The sequence below is a fragment of the Hemiscyllium ocellatum genome, chromosome 24 (assembly GCF_020745735.1).
Source record: "Hemiscyllium ocellatum isolate sHemOce1 chromosome 24, sHemOce1.pat.X.cur, whole genome shotgun sequence".
In the NCBI taxonomy this organism is placed as follows: domain Eukaryota; kingdom Metazoa; phylum Chordata; class Chondrichthyes; order Orectolobiformes; family Hemiscylliidae; genus Hemiscyllium; species Hemiscyllium ocellatum.
In genome coordinates this window covers 18,644,543-18,669,853 of record NC_083424.1, presented here as the reverse complement: position 1 = coordinate 18,669,853, position 25,311 = coordinate 18,644,543, and the positions used below count along the sequence as shown (strand labels likewise).

General features: G+C 40.8%; 1 protein-coding gene across 1 annotated transcript in view; it reads left to right on the top strand.

Moving 5' to 3' along the window:
• pole (polymerase (DNA directed), epsilon) overlaps nt 1-25,311 on the top strand; it is a 142,260-nt gene that overhangs the window by 7,550 nt on the left and 109,399 nt on the right. The window contains exons 3-13 of the mRNA XM_060843549.1: nt 1,493-1,573; nt 6,245-6,289; nt 6,657-6,749; nt 6,849-7,003; nt 9,222-9,360; nt 11,174-11,254; nt 11,757-11,864; nt 12,982-13,092; nt 13,336-13,421; nt 15,124-15,243; nt 23,070-23,202. Of these exons, the coding sequence (XP_060699532.1) occupies nt 1,493-1,573; nt 6,245-6,289; nt 6,657-6,749; nt 6,849-7,003; nt 9,222-9,360; nt 11,174-11,254; nt 11,757-11,864; nt 12,982-13,092; nt 13,336-13,421; nt 15,124-15,243; nt 23,070-23,202 (1,152 nt within the window). The remainder of the gene's footprint in view (nt 1-1,492; nt 1,574-6,244; nt 6,290-6,656; nt 6,750-6,848; nt 7,004-9,221; nt 9,361-11,173; nt 11,255-11,756; nt 11,865-12,981; nt 13,093-13,335; nt 13,422-15,123; nt 15,244-23,069; nt 23,203-25,311) is intronic.

Sequence of the window (25,311 nt, the reverse complement as noted above, 5' to 3'; positions counted from 1 at the left end):
CTTTATACTCTTCCAAGGATTCAATTGATCTGTCTTGTCTCAACCTAACATATGCTTGCTTCTTTTTCAGGATTCCCTACACGTACCAGCCTTCAGAATCTCATCCTTTTCACTTCCTATGTCATTGGTTTCAACGTGTACAATGACCTTCTGCTGGTCCTTCTCCCCCTTGAGAACATTCTGCAACCTCTTTGAGACACCCTTGGTCCTGGCACCAGGGCGGCAACACATCATTCTGACTTTTTGCTTCTGGCCTTGGACTAGAGAGTCCCGTAACACAATCGATCTTTTGGAACCTGACATACTCCTCGTTGCATTAGAGTAGGTCTCAATACCAGAATCTTGGTTGTTCGTGCAATATTCCCCTGAGAATCCATCACCCCCTACATTTTCCAAAACAGCATACTTGTTGGAAATGGGGCTAGCCACAGAAGACTTCTGCACCACCTGTCTACTTCTCTTACCTTTCCTGGAGTTAACCCATCTATGTAACTGTATCTGCAACTTTTCTCCCTTCTTGTAACTGCCATTCATGACATCCCCTTGCTCTTGTAAATTTCTCAATGCCTCTAACTGTCTCTCTAACTGATCCATTCGATCTGATAGGATTCGCAGCCAATGGCATTTATTGCAGATACAATCCTCAGTAGCATGTAAACTCTCCATAAACTCGCACATCTGAAAAGAAGAGCATATCACTCTACCAAGGGCCATTTTTTGCTTCTTTCAATCTACAGATCCAGAAAATAGCACTGTCTTATTCCTCTACGAAACACTGCTCCGGGCTGACTTGATACTTGTAGCTTATATTTTTAAGTTTAATGAAGAGACATCTCAATAAAACATATTCTCAAGGAAGAACCCACTCTACTCATTACTGCAGATTTACTGTCAGGCTGCACTTAATTATAATCACTTATCTGTATCTGTGCTGTGACCTCTCCCAAACAGGTTCCTCCAAAATTAGTTGTGAATTTTATGGTTTGTTAATTTTCCTAGACGGTTTCCAATGTCCAGCGATACATGAATTGTGAATGGACTATAAAACGGAACCTGCTCACAACTTGGGATCACCTATGTTGTGATATATAGGTCATTCTGGTATAATGCGAGTTTCTGCTGCATGTAAATTCAATATTCCTCGATTGACGAATTGGGGACAATATTTCTATAGCGCGAACGGTTAAAGCATGAATTGGTTATAACTTGATTCCAGGCCCAGTAGTTCCAATGGTGCTGCTATTACTGATTTTCTTATAACACAGGATTGTGTGACAATGGAACTACTGCATTCTAACAGAACTGACTGTATTGATGATATAGGTTTCACAAATATGTTCCATGTGGTTTAGTGCCTGTTCATCTTTCAAGCTGTTCAGAGAATCATAATTTTTAAACTTTATACTAAAAGTTATTGGACATGACTTGTTTTTATGTATTTGTAAATTGCAACATTTATTTGCTCTGAACGTATGCTGATTTTGATTTACAGACAGAACTCCTGGATGAAGATAAACGAATGATCAGTGCTGTGGATTATTATTTTATTGAAGAAGATGGGAGCAGATTTAAGGTGTGTAACAATTTATGTAAGGATTTTCTTTCTCCTTCATGGGATGAGCATGTTGCTAGTTTGACTGTCTGGCCCATCTTCATTGGCTTTGAACATGATTGTCATCTGCTTTTTGAACTGCTGCAGTCCATGTGGTGTAGTTAGGCTCCCAGTGCTGTTGTGAAAAGAGGTTGAGGGTTTTGACCTAATGGTGGATGTGGAGAGCATCAAGTGAGCTGCTTATTCCCTGATGGTAGATGGTGTTAAGCCTTTTGAATGTTGGAGTTGTCAACCAGGCAAGTAGGGAGTATGCCACAGTAAAATGATCACTAGTGCTATCAAGCAGTCTCTTCTCGGTAATAACCTGTTCAGTTTCACCTGTTTAGGTTCCACCAGAGCCATGCAGCTGCTATCCTCTTTGCAGCCTTGATTCAAACATGAGAAAACGGGCTGAATTCCAGACGAGCGAGCCTTTGACATCAAGGCTGCATTTGACAGATGTGGCATTCAGAAGCTTCAACAAAACTGTAATCAAAGCGTATCAGGGGCAAGCGCTGTATTGGTTGGCATCCAACCTAGAGTTGTACCATAGGATAGTTGTGGTTGTTGGAGGTCAGTCCTCTCCGCTCCAGGATATCTCTACAGGGGTTCCTCAGAGTAGTGTCCAAGGCTCAACCATCTTCAGCTGCTTCGTCAATGACCTTCCCTCTGTCATAAGCTCAGAAATGAGGATGTACACCAATGGTTGTACTCTGTTCAACATCATTTGAGACCCTTCAGACACTGTAGCAGTCTGAGTTCAAATGTACCAAGATCTGGACAATATCTAGGCTTGGGCTGGCAAATTGCAAATAACATTTGTGCCATGCAAATGCCAGTTAATGATCATCACCAATAAGAGACCATCTAAATACTGCCTCTTGACATTTAATGAATTCATCACTGAATCCCCTGCTATCAACAGCCTTGAGGTTACCATTGACCAGAAACTCAACTGGACTCTCCAAATAATGACAGTGACTACAAGAGCAGATCTGTGGCTAGAAATAGTGTGGTGAGTAACTCACCTTCTGCTTCTCAAGGCCTGTCCACCAAATCAGGAATGTGATGAAATATTTCACACTTGCCTGCATGGGGGCAACTCCAGCAACACTCAAGAAGCTTGATATCATCGAGGGCAAAGCAACCCACTTGATTGGCTTTGCATCCACAAGCATCCACACTGTCCACCACCAGGTTCAGTAGCAGCAGTGTGTGCTATTAGATTCCCTGCAGTGTGGAAACAGGCCTTCAACCCAACCAGTCCACACTGACCCTCCGAAGAGTAACCCACGCAGACCCATTTCCCCTCTGACTAATGCACCTAACACTATGGGCAATTTAGCATTGCCAATCCACCTGACTTGCACATCTTTGGACTGTGGGAGGAAACTGGAGCACCCGGAGGAAACCCACGCAGACACTGGGAGAATATGCAAACTCCACACAGACAGTCGCCCGAGGCTGGAATCGAACCTGGGACCCTGGTGCTGTGAGGCAGCAGTGCTAACCACTGAGCCACCATGCCACCCTTTTTTTTTTCCACACCGACCCGCTGAAGCGCAACCCAGCCAGACCCATTCCCCTACATTTACCCCTTCACCTAACACTATGGACAATTTAGCATGGCCAAATCACCTAACGTGCACATCTTTGGACTATGCGAGGAAACCGGAGCACCCGGAGGAAGCCCACGCAGACACGGAGAGAATGTGCAGACTCCACACAGACAGTCGCCTGAGGTGGGAGTTGCACCCGGGTCTCTGGTGCTAGCTATAAGATACATTGTAGGAATTCATCAAAAATCCTTAGACAGAATCTTCCAAACTCAGGATCACTTACGCTTAGAAGGACAAGGGCAGTACATATATGGAAACATGTGCAAGTTCCCGTCTAAGCCTCTCACCTTCCTGATTTGGAAATATATGATCGTTCCTTCACTGTCATTGGGCATTCTCTCCCTCTCAGCACATCGACTGAGCAGTTCAATAAGACAGCTCGCCAACACTGTGACAAGGCCAATTAGGCTTGGCAGTACATGCTGGCCACCCAGCGATGCTCACTCCTTATGAGTGAATTTAAAAACTAAATTCACGACTTGTTGCCTTGTAAATGGTGAACAGACTTTGGCAAGTAAGCAAGTAAATTACTCCCAGTCTCTGACTTGCTGTAATAACCATAGTGTTTATATGTCTGTACAGGTCATTCTCTTATAATGTACGTTTTGTCAACACTAATTCACTGTAACATGATTGACAAGCTGGGAAAACTGAATCTAAACTGCAAGCTTTTAACCTTTCGGCTGTGTTGGTTGTATAACATCGTATAACAATTTGTAAAGCACCATTTTTCTGTAACATGGGTTGCACAAGGACACAAATCATCACGTTATAGAAGAACTGACTGTATATAATTATTGTAAGACATCCCTGCTCCTATACTCAAATCCTCTCACACTGAAGGCCAACATACTATTTGCCTTCGTGACTGCCTGCTAAACTCTAATACTTACCTTCAGCGATTGTTATGAGGATATCCAAGTTTCATTGTACATTTTTCCCCACAATCTATAACCATTCATATAATAGCCTGCCTTCCTATTTTTACCAACACATCTCCTGGCTCCCCCTCATCAATTCTGGGTTACATCCTTGAATAATAACAGCAGCTTTATCAAGAATTATTTCATTTTCTCAAATCCATGCTGATTCTGTTCAATTCTGCTGCTGTTTTCCAAGTGTTTAGCTATTAAATCTTTCATAATGGGCTGTAGCATTTTCCCCCACTACCAACATCAGACTGACTGGTCTACAGTTCTCATAGAGTCATAGAGATGTACAGCATGGAAACAGACCAGTCAGTCCAACCCATCCATGCCAACAGATATCCCAACCCAATCTAGTCCCACCTGCCAGCACCTGGCCGATATCCCTCCAAAGCCTTCCTATTCATATATCCATCCAAATGCCTCTTAAAAGTTGCAATTGTACCAGCCTCCACCACTTCCTCTGGCAGCTCATTCCATACCCGTACCACCCTCTGTGTAAAAACGTTGCCCCTTCAGTATCTTTTATATCATTCCCCTCTCATCCTAAACCTATGCCCTCTAGTTCTGGACTCCCTGACCCCAGGGAAAAGACTTTGCCTATTTACTCTATCCGTGCCCCTCATAATTTTGTAAACCTCTATAAGGTCACCCTCAGCCTCCGACGCTCCAGGGAAAACAGCCCCAGCCTGTTCAGCATCTCCCTATAACTCAAATCCTCCAACCGTGGCAACTTCCTTGTAAATCTTTTCGGAACCCTTTCAAGTTTCACAACATCTTTCCGATAGGAAGGAGACTGGAATTGCACGCAATATTTCAACAGTGGCCCAACCAATGTCCTGCACAGTTTCAACATGTTCTCCCAACTCCTGTACTCAATATTCTGACCAACAAAGGAAAGCATACCAAATGCCTCCTTCACTATCCTATCTATGTGCGACTCCAGTTTCAAGGAGCTATGAACCCTCACTCCGAGGTCTCTTTGTTCAGCAACACTCCCTAGGACCTTACCATTAAGTGTATAAGTCCTGCTAAGATTTGCTTTTCCAAAATGTAGCACCTCGCATTTATCTGAATTAAACTCCCATCTGCTATTTCTCAGCCCATTGGCCCATCTGGTCAAGATCCTGTTTGTAATCTGAGGTAACCCTCTTCACCTCCAACTTTGGTGTCATCTGCAAACTTTCTAACTGTACCTGTTATGCTTGCATCCAAATTATTTATCTGAATGACAAAAAGTAGAGGACCCAGCACTGATTCTTGGGGCATTCCACTGGTCACAGGCCTCCAGTCTGAAAAACAACCCTCCACCACCACCCTCAGTTTTCTCTTTACTTCATATTTTAAATACAGAGTTTACATGAGCTATCCTCTGCTCCATAAGAACTCTTGCAAAGGCTATAGAATCTCAGAAGATGACCGTAATGAATCCACTGTTTCTAGCTCCCATTTACTCTGGAATATAGAATACCAGGCCCTAGAATGTAAAATACTACATCCTGAGAACGTATCTGCCTTCAATCCCATAATTTTCCCTGACACCATTTACCCACTAATACTGATTTGTCTCGGTTCTTGTCTCTTTCTAAATGTGTTTCCCAACATTTATGACATGTTATTCATGTTGCATTGTTTTGGAACTTCGGGAGAAAAATCGATTAAAACAACGGCACTTTCAAAAGGAGAAAGACAGGCAGTGACCACATGGGAAGTGAATCAAATGAAGAAGTAAACCTGCACTGCTGTATGACTAAGCAGTGAATCTGCACAGCTGACTGTTAGGGCAACTTTTTCACATAGCGGGTGGTGTGTTTATTGAATAAGCTGCCAGAAAAAGTGGTGTAAATTGGTATAATTACAATAGTTAAGAGACATCTGAGTGGGTGTATATTTAGGGAAGGTTTGGAGGGATATGGGCCAAAAGGGACTAGATTAATTTAGGATATCTCGTCAGCATGGACGAGTTGGACCGAAGGGTCTGTTTCTGTGCTGTACATCTCAATGACTCTGTTATCCTTTGTGAACACAGAACTGGAGTATGCATTTTCTTTGACAAACTTTTTAAATAAGTATCAAACACTTTTTCATGAAATTTTCTTCTTTTTCAGGTTGCTCTACCTTTTGAACCCTATTTCTATGTTGCCACAAAAAAGGTTTGTAGAAGATGAATTAGCCAAAAACGTGAAAACGTGTTCAATATGATTTTTTTGTATGAATGTGCTTTACACAAAACTATACCAACAAATTTTTATGCTTTTAACTCTAAAGTCTAACTTTAAATCGAAATGCAAAATGTAAATGCTTGTACATGAAAGCAATTTAATGTGCGATGACTGAGTTCTGATAACTGTTCCAAATAAAGCTAGCACCGTAATTGGACAAAACAACAGTTTTGAAGAGCAGGACTTTTTTGGATAATCACCTTGATGCTCATTAAAATATTTATATATTGAAAACTATTATAATTAAATTATGGACTCAATTGTCGTGAGAATGACTTTCTTTTTATATTGAAAAAAGGGCTGTGAAAGAGAGGTTTCATCGTTCTTGTCCAAAAAATTTCAAGGCAAAATAAGTAAAATATCAACCATTCCAAAAGAGGACTTGGATCTGGTGAGTTTTTGTTCTATTACTGTTTTTATTATCCTGCCCCACAAAAATAAAGTTTGGGTAATAATAATTTAATCTCCTAAATTACTTTTTTCTCTACAGCCTAACCACTTGGTTGGCTTGAAGAGACTCTATGTTAAGCTCGCTTTTAATACAGTTGATGACCTGATAAAAGTCCGAAAGGAGATTTCCTCGGCTGTAAAGAAAAATAAAGAACGGGAGAAATCAAATGATGCCTATACTGTTATGTTATCCAGGTAATTTCACCATTGATGCTTTATGCGGTGTTTTCATTGTTACAATGCTGCTATTCTTGGCTCGCCATCTCCTGTAGTTTCTTGTTTATTTCAAACCTAGTATTAAAGAATTGACATTGTTAGGTTCTGATTAGGGGTCTAATAAACAACCAAGATAAGTATCAGCACATTGCAAATACTTTTCTGCATCAAGGTTCAATCTCTCAATTCAGATATTGGTCAGTTTACAGCCTGGAATGCAACAGCTAATCATACTTTCAGTTTTCTCCTGTTTCAAAATGCAAGGCTTTTTTTCTCTTCTGAAATGTTTTATTTGATCAGAACTATTAAGCTACAATAAGAGGTATGTTTGAAGAATTCACTTTCTTAACAGAGGCCCCGACTGAATTGTCAGGTGTGTGTAAAAGATTCTATGGAACATTTTCGAAAAAGAATTGTGGAAAAAGTTGTATGGAGAATAACTTTCTTTCTATATTCAATAAAAGACTGTGAACAAGAGGTTTCATCATTCTTGTCCAAAAGTTTTCAAGGCAAAATAAGTAAAATATCAAAGGAGTCAGCCCAGTGTCATGCCAAATATTTTCCCCTCATTGGCATCACAAAAATGAATTACTTTGTCATATTGGTGTTTGTGGGAGTTCAGTATTTCCTTCAGTAACTGCACTTCATTCATGAAGTGTGTTTTGGATGTCCTTCAGCTTTGAAAGATATTATATTCCAGTTTCTTTTCTGTATCTCATGATTGATTTTCAAGCAGTGAAATGCAAAAATAAACTATTCCAGGAAAGGTGTTTAAGGATTTAGTGTGTTCTGCGATTTGAAGAGAACATTAAATTACTACTGCTGAACATTGTATTATAGCTTTGGTAGTGGCTTCAACTATGGCTGCAAAGAAGGTGAAGAACACTTGCCCACACCTGGTGATTGCCAATACCAATGCAACCAAAATTCTCTGACTTCTTAAAAATTAGTTGACAGACCAAGAGGATAATTAGATAAATGGCTGTTGCTCTTTTTTGAGCCTGACTTGTGGACCATATCCTTGGAATTTGCCAAGTACACCAACATCTGGGGTTTGATAAATGGTACTGAAACCTTCAGGAAGGTACTGTATTGGTACAACATGTAAAGAGGTCACAAATAAAGATGTATAATTTAACTTGTTTGCTTTCTTGGCTGCAAGATTACCCAGTGTCTGATTGGAGTGTTAAGGGAAAATATACTTTTAAAATTAATGACATGCAATGACTCTTCCCCACACCCCATTTTGTTGAATCCACTTTCGATATTAACATTAAAACCTAAATTAATTTTATGACCTGCTTCAGTTCAATTTTGTAATAAGTGCTGGTATAGCATTTTAGAGATGTAAACACGGAAACGGGTCCTTCAGTCCAACTCGTCCATGCTGACCAGATATCCCATTTGCCAGCACTTAGTCCATATCCCTCTAAACCCTTTCTATTCATATACCCATCCTGATGTACCAACCTCCACTATTTCCTCTGGCAGCTCATTCTATGCATACACCACCCTCTGTGAAAAAGTTGTCCCTTAGGTCTCTTTTATATCTTTCTCCTCTCACCCTAAACCTCTGCCCTCTTGTTCTGGAATCCCCTACCCCTGTCTAATTACCTTATCCATGCCCCTCATGATTTTCTAAACCTCAGCCTCTGATGCTCCAGGGAAAACAGCCCCAGCTATTCAGCCTCTCCCTGTAGTTTAAATCTTCCAACCCTGGCAACGTTCTTATAAATCTTTTCAAAGCTCTTTTATCTGTTGATATAAGGAAGCTATATTGGTTAGAAACAATCAACAATTTTATTTGCCACCCTGCAATAAAGTTGAAGAAAGCAAAGAATAGACATAATCCATTTTATGCAATTATAATTGTAAGGTGCAGCATAATGGTGCTTTACAGTGAGATAGTTCTTTGCTTCTCCTGTTTTCCTGAAAGATTTTAGTAATTGGGATAGGGCAACTGAACTTCCTGTGAAATTATCTGGGCTAAGTAGAATGCAAAGTAAGTTTGCAGAGTGAAACTCCAATAAATAGAAGATTGTCATGTTTTTAGAGAAAATTTTTGTGATTTGTTTACTGTATATTAATAAAAAAACAGAATCTTTGATCAGGTAAGTTTCAGTTAAGTTATTCTTGTGTTGGATACTATCTTGTGACAATTCTTGCTACGTTTGGTGATATTTGTTTGTAATGGTAGTGCCTTGGCTGGGGGCAATGTGACTGAAGAGGAAGGAACATCAAAAAAAATTTCTGATCAAATGGAAAACATAATTGACATCCGAGAATATGATGTCCCTTACCATGTTCGAGTATCTATTGATTTGAAGATTCAGGTGGTGAGTACTATTTTATATGGTAATGGTTCTGAAAGGGATAATGTTGGCGGCTGTGTATTAAACTTCAGCTGATTATCATATCAGAAGTATGATCACCTTACCAGATAATTAATTGTTATATGTGATATTTAATGTCCTACTGTCTTGAGCGAATTAGCTGAAGAATAGCTTTGGATCTTGAAGGGATCAGATATGTTATCTGTGTCTGCTAATAGCCTTAAAGCTGAATCTTGCCAATAATTGGCTAAGTATGACTTAAGCTGAAAATGTGTTGCTGGAAAAGCGCAGCAGGTCAGGCAGCATCCAAGGAACAGGAGATTCTCCTGTTCCTTGGATGCTGCCTGACCTGCTGCGCTTTTCCAGCAACACATTTTCAGCTCTGATCTCCAGCACCTGCAGACCTCACTTTCTCCTCTAAGTATGACTTAAGGCAAGTTTCAAGGAAGGTTTGTGTGTGAGCTCATAAGTTTTCAAGCATAATGTATCCAAACCCACCTTGTTAATTATGCACCATACCCCAGTGGCACTCACTCATCATGTTCTCCCACTCGCCACAGGCAGAGGTAATAGCAATTGCTTGGACATCTGGTATTCCTGGCATTGTCTTTAAAGACCAGCTGTACACCAAGTCAAGTGCTAGCAACCTGCACCTGAACTGCACTGTTTTTATTTGTCCCAGAAATATCAGATAGAGGGTACGTGGCAACTCACTTTGCTGACAGGGAATGCGTGCAGTTGCTGCCCGTGGGACGTGCCCTGAGATGTGGAGCAGTTGGTGAAATGATGTGAAATGGTGTAACATTCATTTTGGGAATTATCACCTTTCTGTATAGTGGCTTGAAAAATAGGAAACTGCATATTATTGAAGCAAGATGGTATAATCATGAGGATACAACTGGATTCCTCTCCACTGATGGGCAAGAATCTCATCTCATCATTCAATATTTGAATGGAAAAATGGGACTTTTTGTCCTTAGCAACAAGATGTTTGTCAGGACCCATCTCTCACAATTGTCCCAACTTTCTTGTCTTTGCCCATTCAGGGGTTTGGAAGATTGTTCCCAAGATAATGATTTCTAACTAGCTAATTTCATTTTTTTTAACCCTAATAGCAATCATGGCAGAAGCTGCTGCTTGTTAAGACAGGAGATTCCTCTTGTTAAGCCTCACCAGTGGTTGCTTCTCTACCGTAGTAACCAAATAGGCCCTTAGGTACAATCAAAGAAAGAGGAGTTGTGGCAGCATCCTCCTATCCACAATGCCGCATGTACATTTTAAATTTGCTTGCTTTATTTACGGTCAGTAAAAAGCAATGATTTCCCTGGGATGATGGAAAGTGTAAACTTAATTTGAAATTCAAGCTTGTGAATACCTTCCCATCCTCTCCATCCTCCCCCATGAGAACACATTTTGGGACTTGTACAATTTGTGTCCCAGAGCTTAGCTGATACCCTGTTCCCAGTCTTGTTCCAATAGCGTTTGAGTAAGCAACTTGTGGTACATGGAAGCATTCCTTAGGTTAGTTTCCCTTTTGATTTTAAATAACTTGGACACGTGGGAAAGATCTTTTTCGAACATATATATTGAAAGATAAAACTCTGGTTCTTCCTGAAGTTTATTCTAGTGCTCATGTCCCACTGGTGACTCCTGTTAGATGATTACTACTAAAATTAAAGGTATTTGGCTTGATGACACCTGAGTGATGTAAGGTTTGAAAGCTTCAATCAGGAAGATTATGTAGTTGATTTTTGATAGTGTTGACCTGATTATAGATAATTAGGATTCTTTATGGTTAACTCATCTTACTTCCTAGGCACATTGGTACAATATACGAATTCGTGGCGGTGCCTATCCTCCTGAGATTATACGTAGGGATGACTTGGTTGAGCGACCAGTAAGTAATACATTCAATATTTTGGTTCATGTAAATGTGATAGAGACCAGTTCTAGTTACAGTTAACCAAGACCCTTTTGCCAGTAAAACTTAATTGTATTTATGCCTTTTAAAGAGAAACAATTTGAGACTTAATTTCTAGTGACCCAATTAAAATTATTTTTAAAATAGAGCTATTTACATGTAGTTATCCTTTATGAAAACTTGCATAAATATCCACCTAATAATGAAACCCAAAGTTGTTTTATTTTATACAAATTCTTTAATATTTTATTCATTTGTGGGATGTTGACATTGCTGACTAGATTAGCATTTATTCCCCATCTCCAATTGTTCAGAAGGTAGTTAAAAACCAACAACATTGCTGTGGATCTGGAATCACATAAATGCCAGACCAGATAAGGACATTCGCTAAAGGCCATTAGTGAGCCAGATGGATTTTTCCAACAGCATACTCTGTCAGTGGTTTAAATTTTGTTAACGCCACTTTTGTCTTTTCCAGGATCCTGTTGTTTTGGCATTTGATATTGAGACTACAAAATTGCCATTAAAGTTTCCAGATGCTGAGAATGACCAGATCATGATGATTTCCTACATGATCGATGGACAGGTTTGTTTAGGTGTTTGTAATAAAAGTCAAATCTGCAAATATTAAAATGCAGAGCAGGTTGATTACAATTTCGAATAGTATGAGACCTAGTAGATTTTTAAATTTAGTGTTTGTGGAGTCAGACAGAGAAGATAACACAACCAATAATGGAATGCAGATGGACAAGAGACCAATTTTAAGTCGACCAATATCCAACGCTACCGTATGAATCTACAAAATTTTACTTGAATTATGGCTCAGCAGCATTTAGGGTGTATAGTCATCTTTTGGTATTCTCTGCAAACACCACAACATTGTCACCCATTTTCTCTCCTCCTTTGTCACTAAATTGGACTGTTGGGAAGTTTGCATCCTATTGAAAAATGAGCTTCTTAACCATGTCACTACACAGTTCGCTTTCACCTTTATAGCAGCCAATCTTCTGCGTTTTAAAAAAAAACTCATCCAAGAGTATGTCTTCACATTACTGAAAGTAGTTTATTTCACTACTTTCCTTTCTGACGCTAAACTTCAGTTCATTCATAATCTCTGACGTCTCTATCTTAACCTGTAGTAAGTATCACTCAGCCATTACTCCAGTCCTGCTGTTTCCTATTGTTTCCCAGTCACATTTGAGCCTCAACTCTTCATCTTGTAATTCTCCCTTCACTTTTACTCTCTCTCTCACAATTCTCAGCTCAACCAACTATGGCACTTATTTAAACTCTCAAACATAAGCACCTGTGCCTTTAACAAGCATATGGACGTACATGGAATAGTGTAAGTTAGATGGGCTTCAGATTGGTATGACAGGTTGGTGCAACATCGAGGGCCAAAGGGCCTGTACTGCATTGTAATGCTCTATGTTCTAATCACCCAGCCTCTGATTTTTTTTTGGTTTAAGATCCTTGTTAAAATGCACCTATTTGACCAAGCATTAGGTTCCTCCATTGTATCCATTTTTGGTGCAGCTTCTAGTTAAGCCTCTGATATATATTAGTCTTTACATGTTAAAGGTGATAAATGCAAGTTGTTGGACTCTTGCCAAGTGCTGCTGATGTTCTACAGAACAGTAATTCATGTATGCTTAGAAATGACTTAGCAAACATAATACTTACTTCTGTCTCTCTTTTTACAGGGTTATTTGATTACAAACAGGGAAATTGTGTCTGAAGATATTGAGGATTTTGAGTTTACACCAAAGCCAGAATATGAGGGCCCTTTTTGTGTTTTTAATGAACCAGATGAGGTCAGTGAAATCTGTTTGATTTAGCTACTAGTTGATTTCATACCTTTTTGTATTTGGAATTGTTTTGTTCAGTAATTTAACATTTTGTACTCATGGTTCAATATCCAATGCTGGCTATTTAGGGCTGGAGACCCAATTTCACAGATCCCAGCTCTGTCCAGCACATGACTTCCTTGTTTTTCAGAAAATATTTCAGCCATTTGTAAAAGTTGTCTTTTCAAATAGTGTTTTTTTTTTGTTTAGGCAAGCTTAATTCGTAGGTGGTTTGAACACCTTCAAGAAACAAAGCCTAACATACTTGTGACATATAATGGTGATTCTTTTGATTGGTGAGTGTTTTTATTGTTCATACAACAGTGATAGCTCTGGAGTGTTTATAGCTGGAGTGAATGGTTGTGTCCAGATTTGCTGCCAGTGATATTTTCACTGTTTCTAGTCTTCTCACTGAGGTTTCTTTTAACTTACTATCCCTTTTGTGGAACTCTGTCACAGCACGTAACCTTTAAATAACAGTAAATATTATTTAAGCAGCAAATTACAGTGCAGAAAATAAAATCTGAAGGTTTATAAGCTTAATTATATCATGCTTAACCACATTAAATCAGCTATCGTAGGTTAGCAGTGTTGTAATATTATGATGCAGAGAACAAAAATTAATCCCAAACATTCTATTTGGTATGCAGAGTGAGAAGTGGAAGCCCCACAAAGATTAGTGTTGGTGGAAGCTTGTACATAGTCTGTGTTTATGATTTAGAACTTGGAATTAAAACACAACTTTAAATTTGCAGACTTCACATTGGTGGGGTACAGCTACTGCACAATACAGGAAGATAAGATTTTGTAAAATGTGCATGTAATTGCCAAATCAAGTAATTTCATAGAGACACAAGGTTATAAATACAGAATCTCCCAAAGTTGTGACACACATCAGTAAAGTATGATAGCAAATTGAAAGATAATGAAAGCAAATGATAGATAATGAAAGCAAATTGATGCTGAAGTTTTAATTAACTATGCATCTGAAATCTTGCCTAATCGCACCATAATTGCCTTTCCCACAACTACCTCCTGCCCTCCTCCCCTTCCATCACTAAAGTAAACATAAACAAATTGTGGTCGCTATCACCAAAGTGCTCACCGACCTCCAAATCTAACACCTGGCCTGGTTCATGACCCAGTACCAAATCCATTGTGACCACGCCTTTTGTTGGCCTGTCTACATACTGTGTCAGAAAACCCTCCTGCCCACAATTGACAAAATGTGACCCACTTAAAGTACTCAAAGTATTTCCAGTCCATATTGGAAAGTTCAAGTCCCCATAACAACTACCCTGTTACACTCACTCCTATCTAGAATCGCTTTGCTATCCTTTCCTCTACATCTCTGGAATTTTTCGGAGGCCTACAGAAAACTCTACGTTCTTATGTAATTATGAGAGAGAAAAGATTGGAAAGATTTACACATTTGGCTAAGAGAAAAGATGGAAGATTTTAGATGGATCATGGAGTGTTTGGGCCAAATGACCTGCTTTGCATTACATATTCTATAATTGCCTGGCATGTTCATCAAAAGTTGAGAAGTTTTCTATGTATAATTTTGGCTAATGTTTCAATTTTATAGTAATTTACAATTCATTGATTAATAGCCCTTTCTGACTGTCATGCAATTTAATGTATCCTTATAATACAAAGGAATTAAAGCTTTAATTTCTAGATAGTTTTACTTCTGGCTATGCTTAATCTTTCTTCCAAAACATAATTCCTTTTGAAAATAGTTATTCCAGCCCAAGCTTTCTCTAATCTTGTTTTGACATGGTAGGAATTGAGTAAATCTGATGAACAGATGCAGAGAGGAAAACATTTTAATGGTAATTGCAATATTAATTTTCGACACCAGATGTCTCCAGTATTTTGCATGGAGAGTATACAATCCACTGTATCATTTGAAACCATTTACTTTGCAATGGGAAGTGGAAGAGTGATTATAATATGTTTTTTAGAACTAATATTTACTTAATATCTGCTTTCCAGGCCTTTTGTGGAGGCACGAGCTGCTGTGCATGGTTTGAACATGTACAAGGAGATTGGCTTTCAGAAGGATAGTCAGGGCGAGTTCAAAGCTAGTCAGAGCATTCACATGGACTGCTACAGGTAGGAGATATGAGTTGATGAAGTTGTCTTCAATTGTGCATTTGAAAAGGTAATTTCACCATTTGAGTGGTAATGTCAAAGTGGAAACTTCCATTTCCTACCAGTAATATATTTGAAAACAAATCTTATTAACGTATTCCATTCTTAGCAGTAATTATTATATATGTGACCTTCATTATTGTGTCATCCTGAGATTGAGGACAATTGTCTGCTGTCCTATAAGCAAAACCCAATTTCTTTCTCAATAATCAGAAATGTGACGATCTGTGTGCTACGATAAATCTTCATGTAAGTGTACCCAGAGGAAATGAATCCCAGTCATAGACCCTTTGGTTCAACTAGTCCATGCTGACCACATTCCCAAACTAACTAGTCCCACCTGCCAGCAGTTGGCCCATATCCCTCCAAACATTTCCCATTCATGTACTGATTCAAATGTCTTTTAAACATTGTAAACTAATTGCATCCACCACTTCCTCCAGCAGTTCATACCACGTACTAACCACTCTGTTTTTAAAAAAAAGTTGCTCCTCACATGCTTTCTCCTCCCACCTTAAAAATATGCCCCCACACTTTTGAACTCGCATACCTTTGAGAAAATACCTTTACTTTTTATTTTATCTATGCCCCTCCTGGTTTTTATAAACCTCTGCAAGGTCATCCCTTAACCTCTCCTCCAGTGGAAAAAGGCCCCAACCTGTCCAGCCTATTTGTACAACTCAAGCCCTGCAATCCTGGCAACATACTGGTAAATCTTTTCTGAACCCTCTACATTTAGTAATATCTTTCCTATAACAGGGTGACCAGAACTGCATGTAGTACTCCAGAAGAACCCTCACCAACACCCTGTACAGCCTCAACATGATGTCCCAACTCCTATACTCAATTTTCTGAGCAATGAAGGCAAGCATGCTAAATGCCTAAACCCCTGTCTACCTGTGATGTAAATGTCAAAGTATTATGTACCTGAACCCTTGGTCTCTCTGTTCCACAACACTGCCAGGGCCCTACCATTAATCAAAATGCAATGCAACACCTTGCACTTATCCAAATTAAACTCCATCTGCCATGCCTCAGCCCATTGGCCCAATTGGTCAAGATCTTTTTGTAATCTAGGATAACCTTCACTGTCTACTGTACCACCAATTTTGGTGTCATCCACAAACCTATTGACCATGCCTCCTACATTCTCATCCAAATTGTTTCTATAAATGCCCAGCAAAAGTGGACCCAGTACTGATCTCTGTGGAGCACTGCTGGTCACAGGCCTCCAGTCTGAGAAACAACCCTCCACCATTACCCTCTGACACCTACCATCTCCAGTTGGCAAAGTCACCCTGAATTCCATGTGACCTAAATTTACTAATTAGCCTACCTATTGAATATCCATAATCATTCCTTGCCCATCCAAATGCATGTAAACCCTATCTTTCAGGTGCCTCCAAAATTCTACCTAACCACGGATGTCAGACTCACAGGTTTATAGTTCCCAGACTTCTCCTTACAGCCTTTCTTAAATGAAGGCATATTAACTGCTCTCCAGTCCTCGTTTGAACACAGACAGCATTGAAACCAGTGACACTAAAGATCTTCATCTAGAAAGATATCAATGCATTCTGTCAGATAAGAGTGAGAATTAGCACAAGGAGGAAGAAAATATTTGACCTCCAATAACTCATGTTGGTCAAAGTCATGAACATCTGCTGGCTTTAACTGAGAGCAACACAGTTTCCCTCAATCAGTTTCCTCATTCAATACTACATACCTGCCGTTTAGATGTTATATTTTGTGTGTGTGTCTCTCTCTCTCGCGCTCTCGCTCTCGCAATGGGGTCACCTGTAGTGTGACACAAACCCAAGGTCCCGGTTAAGGCCATCCCCTTGGGTACCAAACTTGATATCAGCCTCTGCTCGGCCACTTTTCATTGTTGCCAGTACCGAGTGGAAGCTGGAGAAGTGTAGCATCGTGAGGTTATCCATGGGTTTGCGTAGTGTGAGGTGCCCATCATTGATGCAGATGCATGGATCCAAGAATGAGACAGATAGTAGAGAGTAACCCATGGTGAGATGAAACTCGTTGATATCACTTCGTAGTTGTTTCAGTGACATCTCCCAGGACTCCTGGAAGTTGTGTAGCATCTTCATCAAGGATGGGCACCTCAGCACCTCACTCTACCACAAACCCACAGATTACCACACAATGCTACACTTCTCCAGCTTCCACCCAAAACACATTAAAACAGCCATCCCCTATGGGCAAGCCCTATGCATACACAGGATCTGTTCAGATGAGGAGGAACATGACAGGCACCTGGAAGTACTCAAGGATGCTCTTGTAAGAGCAGGGTACAATGCTCAGCTCATCGACTGCCAGTTCTGACATGCCACTGCGAGAAACCGTAATGATCCCCTCAGGAAACAGACACTGGATGCAACTGACAGGGTACCCTTCATTGTCCAGTACTTCGCGGGAGCCGCAAAACTATGCCATGGTCTTCGCAGCCTGCAGCACATTATCAATGTGATGAGCACCTCGCCAAGACCTTCCCCACACCTCCACGTCTCACCTATAAATGATTACCAAACCTGAAACAGATCATTGTTCATAGCAAACTGCCCGGCTTTCAGGACAACACCATATAGCCTTGTCATGGTGGACACTGCAAGACGTATCAGAGTGTCGACACGGATGCCACCATTATGCTTGGGGACACTTCTCACCATGTAGGTACTCATGTGACTCCATCAATGTTGTCTATCTTGTACGCTGCAGGCAAGGATGCCGCTAGGCATGATATATTGGCGGGACCAAGCAGAGGCTATGTCAACAGATGAATGGACACTGTACAACTATTAACTAAAAGGAGTGTTCCCTACCGGTCAGAGAACACTTCAGCGGTCCAGGACATTTGACATCGGACCTTCGGTTGACCGTCCTCCAAGGCAGACTTTGGCAACAATGAGAAATGGCTGAGCAGAGGCTGATAGCCAAATTCGATATCCATGGAGATTACCTCAACTAGGACTTTGGGTTCATGTCCCACTACAGGTGACCCCATTGCACTATGCAAACAGACTGACGCAATGCAAACAGATGCACAGACACTCCTACGCATAAACACACACAATCACGCGCGCACACGCACACACACCTATAAGTTTGTGTAGTGAATTTACTTGCAGAATTACATTTTACTTTGCTTAAAAACTGCATGAATCCATGTAAGATTCTGTGAATCCATTGTTTAGATTAGAATCAGTCTGACCATTGTGGCACAGATAGTCCCACACAGGGCAGCTCACACCTTCAATGCATTATTTGGGCCAACATGATACCAAGTGTTAAAGTTCATTTGAGAATGTAACTTCAAAAAAGTTCTGAGATTTACATATGAAAGAACTGAAACCAGTTCATTCTAAAAGATGAGAGACGAACAAACAGTCCAGATCTTTTTCAATATATAAGTTCAGTTACATCACAATGTAAAGTTTTGCCGTAAGTTCTGTATCTTACGATCGTATATTCCACAACCACCTGATGAAGGATCAGTGCTTCGAAAGCTAGTGCTTCCAAATAAACCTGTTGGACTATAACCTGATGTTGTGTGATTTTTAACTTTGTACACCCCGTTCAACATCGGCATCTCCAAATCCTGAGATGAATTGTCTGACTTCAGCCAGGCTTCAACCAGCATTGAGGAGGAATGTAAAAAGAGAGCCCTCTAGTCTACGTGGCTGAATTCCATACTGAGCATTAACCAACTGAGTTTTCAGGCAGCAAACAGATCACTTCACCTCTACAGAAATGTCCTCCCACCTGAGTAGTAAGCAGGATGATTGTCAAGGAAAAGTCTTCTTCCTGTTGCCTGGGATTATCAAGAATTTACCACGAAGGTATACAGAAAAGCCACTCTCACAGGCCAAGTCCTGAACTATGAAAACAACCACCCCAACACACACAAACGAGGTTGCATCAGGACATTATTCAAAAGGGCCACAACACACTGCAGCACACCTGAACAACAAAAAGAGGAAGAAGAACACCTATACAAGGTATTCACCAAAAACGGATACCCGCGCAATTTCATCACCAGATGCCGTAGGGAAAGACAACGAAATGAGGACATGCCACAACCCAAAGGACTGGCCACACTCCCATAATCAGGAGCATTTCTGAACTGACAGCCAGACTGCTGCGACCACTAGGACTCATAACAGCACACAAACCAATAGCCACTCTCAGACAACAACTCACCAGGACAAAGGACCCGATACCCAGCAGGAGCAAAACCAACGTAGTGTACAAAATCCCATGCAAGGACTGCACAAAACACTACATAGGACAAACAGGAAGACAGCTAACAACCCGCATCCATGAACACCAACTAGCCACGAAACGACACGACCAGCTATTCCTAGTAGTCATACACTCAGATGACAAACAACACGAATTCGATTGGGACAACACCACTATTATAGGGCAGGCCAAACAGAGAACAGCCAGGGAATTCCTAGAGGCATGGTACTCATCCACAAATTCTGTCAACAGACACATTGAACTAGACCCTATATACCGACCACTGCAGCGGACAGCAACTGACAACCGGAAGCGGCAGATTCAAACCAGTATAAATGCCGGAGGAATCAGCACAGAAGTGCTTCACAGGAGGCTCCCAAGCACTGAAGATGTCACCTAGAAAGGGGACGAAACGTTTGCAAGAAAAACTCCCAGCTCGGCGAACAGAACCACAACAACGAGCACCCGAGCTGCAAATCTTCTCACAAACTTTGAATTATCAAGAAAATCTGTACATGATTTGCCTGTGACTGTGTCCAGATTGGGATGAAATTCTGTTGCTATTTAAACAGTGACTTCACACAGTTGACTCCAAAAAGACTCCTAAAATATGAAGTTTTTATTTCTGAAATTAAAAACAAAAAAGTACAAACACTGGTCAATCTCTGTCTTTCGAGAGAGAAGAAGAGAGTTAACGGTATGGGTCAGCGCCTGCCTCTGATTATTGCTGTAGTTAGATAAATTACAAAATATTACTAATTACAAATTATTATTTTTAGCAAAGTATCACCCAGTCCTCTTCCTGGCAACTCACTGTGGCTAAAGCATTGGGATGAAATGCTCTTGTTATTTAAATGGTGAATTCACACAGGTGGCTCCAAAAAGGCTCCTAAAATACAAAGTTTATTTTTGAAATAACAGGAAAATCTTGATGTAATTCCAGCCACATCTGCACCAACAGCAAGCTTTCTATTTCCAACTCTGTAACATTGACTGAATCCTGCCCACCCCACCTTATCAGCTGAAACTCTCATCCACACCTTTGATGCCTATAGGGTTAACTTCAGTATATTCCTCCTGCCTCGCCTTTCATTTTCCAGCCTCATTGAATTTTGTTTTATTCATGCATGGAATGTAGACATTGTTGGCTGTGCCTGTCCCTGGTTGCCCTTGAGAAGGTAGCAGTGAGCTGCCTCCTTAAGCCAGTGCAGTGCATTTGATGTCGGTCAGCCACTGGCGAGGAGATTTCATGATTTTGACCCACTGACAATGAAGGAATGGTGATCATTTTTAAGTCAGGATGGTGAATGGCTTGGAGAGACACCATAAAGTCAGACATGAGCATGTTCATTGATTGCAAAATGTTGTTCGTCATTTGCGATTTTTCATATGCAGCAAGAATAAATTATCATCCAAGCATGGGCTAATAAGCAGCAAGTGACTTTCTTTCTAAGCAATGACTATCTCCCATATGAGAAACACCATTGCTCTTTGACTTTTCACAGCATTGTCATTACAGATTTCTCCCCCGATATCTTCCCAGTGATCAACATCTTCAGGGTTACATTTGACCAGAAACTGAACTTGACGAGTGAAATGCATACTGTGGCTGCGGGATAGGTCTGTAGCAAGGAACGTTTCGCTCTTGTTTCCCCACTGCCTGTCCAGCATCTACAAAGCACAGGCTAGTGGCATGATTGAATGCTCTCCATTTTCCTGGATGGATGCTGCACTAACAACATTCAAGCTTGACACCATTCAGAACAAAGCAGCCTGCCCCTATCCCCTGCAATTTGTCTATTGATGTAACAGGTCCATAATGGACACCATTTCTCTCGCCCTGCAGTCGTCCCAGGAACATCTGGAAAACAAGGACACTTCTGTCAGACTCTTGATCATTGACTACAGCTCTGTCTTCAACGCCATTATACCCTCCAGACTGAACTCAAAATTCGGAGACCTTGGTCTTTGTCCCATCCTTAACAACTGGATCCTCGGCTTCCTGATCTATCGACCGCAACCTGTGAATGTAGACAACTATACCTTCTCCCTGATAACACTCCACACTGGAGACCCGTAAAGATGCATGCCCAGCCCCCTTCCATAGTCCCTGTACACTCCATGTGTAGTCAAATTCTGAACAAATACCATCTACAAGTTTGCTGATGACTACACGTGATAGGACGGATATTAAACAATGATGAGTCAGAACACGGAAAAGAAATAGAGGGCTTGATGTCGTGATGCATTGATTAAAATCCTCTCTTTGAATGTCAGCAAAACCAAAAACTGACCATTGACTTCAGGAAGGGAGGATAAGAACATGCTCCCCCCACCCCCCGCCATATTAATGCAGCCGAGGTTGAGCAGGCTGAGAGCATCAAGTTCCGAGGAGTGATGATAACCAACAAACCTGTCCTGGACTTCCCATGTTGACGCAGTAATTAAGAAGGCACAACACGTCTCCTCTTCAGGCGACTCAAGAAATTTGGCATGTCCATAAGGACACTCTCCAACTTTTGAAGATGAACCACAGAAAGCATACTATTTGGGTACACAACAGCCTGGTACGGCAACTGCTCTATCCAATACTGTAAGAAACTATAGAAGGTTGTGTGCACAGGCCAGACCATCATGGAATCCAACTTCCCATCCATGAACTCCATTTACACCTCTTGTCCCCTACCATCCCAGTAATGATCTCTTACAACCTCCTCTGCCAAGCAGAAGATACAGAAGCCAGAACACATGCACCAGCAGGTTCAAGAACAGCTTATTCCCTGCTGTTATTAGACTAATGAATGGGCTCTCTAACATTATCATTATTATTTGAAGTTAATGTTCTTGCCTCGCACAGGTCCTGTGCGGTGTAATCTGTATATCTCACTCTGTCCAAGTTTGTTTTTCACCTTAGGATTTGTATGTCATTGCTTACTGTGATCTGCCTGTAATGTTTGCAAACAAAACTTTTCGTTGTATTTAGGTACACATGACAATAAATCAATTCAAATCATATCCAACCCCTTCAGTATTGACTCCTTTTACCAGTAATGTGTAGAAGCAGCAGTATGTGCCATGTACATGATTTGCTGCAATAACTCACCAAGGCTTCTTCGAAAGCAATTGCTAAACCTACAATCTTGACCACATTGAATGATGAAGGCAGATGTCTGGAAGCACCACCACTAACAAATCCCTTTTTCAAGCCACACAACATCCTGATTTAGAGCTGCATCACTATTCCTTCATAGTCACTGGGGCAAAATCCTGGAACTACGTTTCTAAATCTGAAGGTCTGTAGCAGTTCTAAAATGCACCCCAACACCACCTATTCCACAGCAACTTAGAATGATCAATAAGTGTTAGCTCAGCCAGCAACGCCTATGTTGTCTTGAATGAGCAATAAAAACAAGTTGCTAAGATTCTTCATTCCATATGTTAAGATTGGTACTCATAATATTTTCATTTTCCCCTTGGATTTTTGTTAGACTGAAATAATGTTTTTAAATTTGATGCCCCTTTCAAACCAGGTGGGTGAAACGAGACAGCTACCTCCCTGTAGGTAGCCAGAACTTGAAAGCTGCAGCTAAAGCCAAACTTGGATATGACCCTGTGGAATTAGATCCTGAAGATATGTGTCGAATGGCCACTGAAGAACCACAGGTAGTAACAACATGTAATAATACATGTTCAGAAAAGCTGAAATGACCAGCACTAGAAGGTGACAAGGAGATCAATAGTTAAAAGAATGAATAAGTATATCTCTGAGGAGGTTGTATCACTAGAAACTTGGTGGAATAGAAGAATGTGCTTGGTTGTAAGAAATATGGTAGGGTTTAGTTAAGAAATGAAGGAAGCATATGTCAGGTATAGGCAGGAGAGATCGAGTGAATCCTTAGAGTATACAGGCATAAGAGTATACTTAAGAGGGAAATCAGGAGGTCAAAAAGGGGACATGAGATAGCTTTGGCAAATAGGGCTAAGGAGAACCGAAAGGGTTTTTACAAAATATATTAAGAACAAAAAGTTAATAGGAAGAGTATGGGCCTCTCAAAGATCAGCAAGGCAGCCTTTGTGTGGAGCTGCAGGAGATGGGGGAGATACTAAACGAGTATTTTGCATTAGTTTGGGGAAATAGATGCTGACATACTGAAAAATGTCCATATTACAGAGGAGGAAGTGCTGGATGTCTTGAAATGCATAAAGGTGGATAAATCCTCAGGACCTAATCAGGTGTCATCTCGATCTCTGTCGGAGGCTAGAGAGGCGATTGCTGGGGCCCTTGCTGAGATATTTGTATCATTGATAGTCGCAGGTGAGGTGCCAGAAGACTCTAGGTTGGCTAATGTGGCACCATCGTTTAAGAAAGGTGGTAAGGACAAGCCGAGGAGCTCTAGACCGGTGAGCCTGACGTTGGTGGTGGGCAAGTTTTTGGGGGGGGATCCTGAGGGACAGCATTTTCATGTATTTGGAAAGGCAAGGGCTGATTAGGGATAGCCAACATGGCTTTGTGCGTGGGAAATCATGTCTCACAAACTTGATTGAGTTTTTTGAAGAAGTAACAAAGACAATTGTTGAGGGCAAAGGAGTGGATGTGCTCCATATGGACTTCAATAAGGCGTTCAACAAGGTTCCCCATGAGAGACTGGTTAGCAAGGTTAGATCTCATTGAAGACTAGGAGAACTAGCCATTTGGACCCAGAAACATGAAAGGTTTCAGAAAAGATTTACAAGGATGTTGTCGGGGTTGGAAGATTTGAGCTATGGGGAAAGGTTGAATAGGCTGGAGCTGTTTCCCCTGGAGCACGGAGGCTTAGGGGTCACCTCATAGCGGTTTCTAAAATCCTGAGGGACATGGATACAATAAATAGACAAGTATTTTCCCTGGGATGGGGGAGTCCAGAAGTAGAGGACATAGGTTTAGGGTGAGGAGGGCAAGATATAAAAGGGACCTAAGGGGCAACCTTTTCCTGCAGAGGGTGGTATGTGTATGGAATGAGCTGCCAGAGGAAGTAGTGGATGCTGGTGCAACTGCAACATTTAAGAGGCATTTGAATAGGTAGATGAATAGGAAGGGTTTGGAGGGATATGGGCTGGCTGCTGGCAGGTGGGTTGGGATATCTGGTCAGCATGGACGGCTTGGACTGAAGGGTCTGTTTCCCTGCTGTACATCCCTCTGACTCTAAAATGATATAACTGATGTGGAAGCCAGCAGTGAAGAATCTGAAGGCAATAACTTTATCACTGAGGGTGGAGACATTGGAAATTAGCATATGTACTTTGACTGAGGTAAAGTGGCCAATGTTATGATCCCACTTGATGATACTATAAATCAGGTCCCAGAATAAAAGCTTGGTTTGATAGATTTTTTTTGTTTCTTTAGTTAATGTGGTAATTAGTCACTGAAACCTATTTATACAAGGCTGCAGATTGTCTTGAACAACAGAACATAAGATCATCACACAAGAATTAAAAAAACCCAAGCTATATAATTGTAGAAGACAATTGTAACAATCCTAAAACACACAACAAAGCAGACAAGGTTTCAACCTTTTGCACGGAATTCTGAGTGCCAGGAAATTATAACACACACTCAAGTTTAAGCATAAAATTTTAAGGCACTGAATGGTGTTGGCATTGATAAGGGAACTGGGAAAAACATGCAGAAGTGGAGGTCAGTCCACTCAGGAAAAGTTGCAAGGGTTGATTGTTGGTTTAACATGGGCTACCACTGTGGTAGGCATGTAGGGGAACCCAATTCTCGGGATTGAA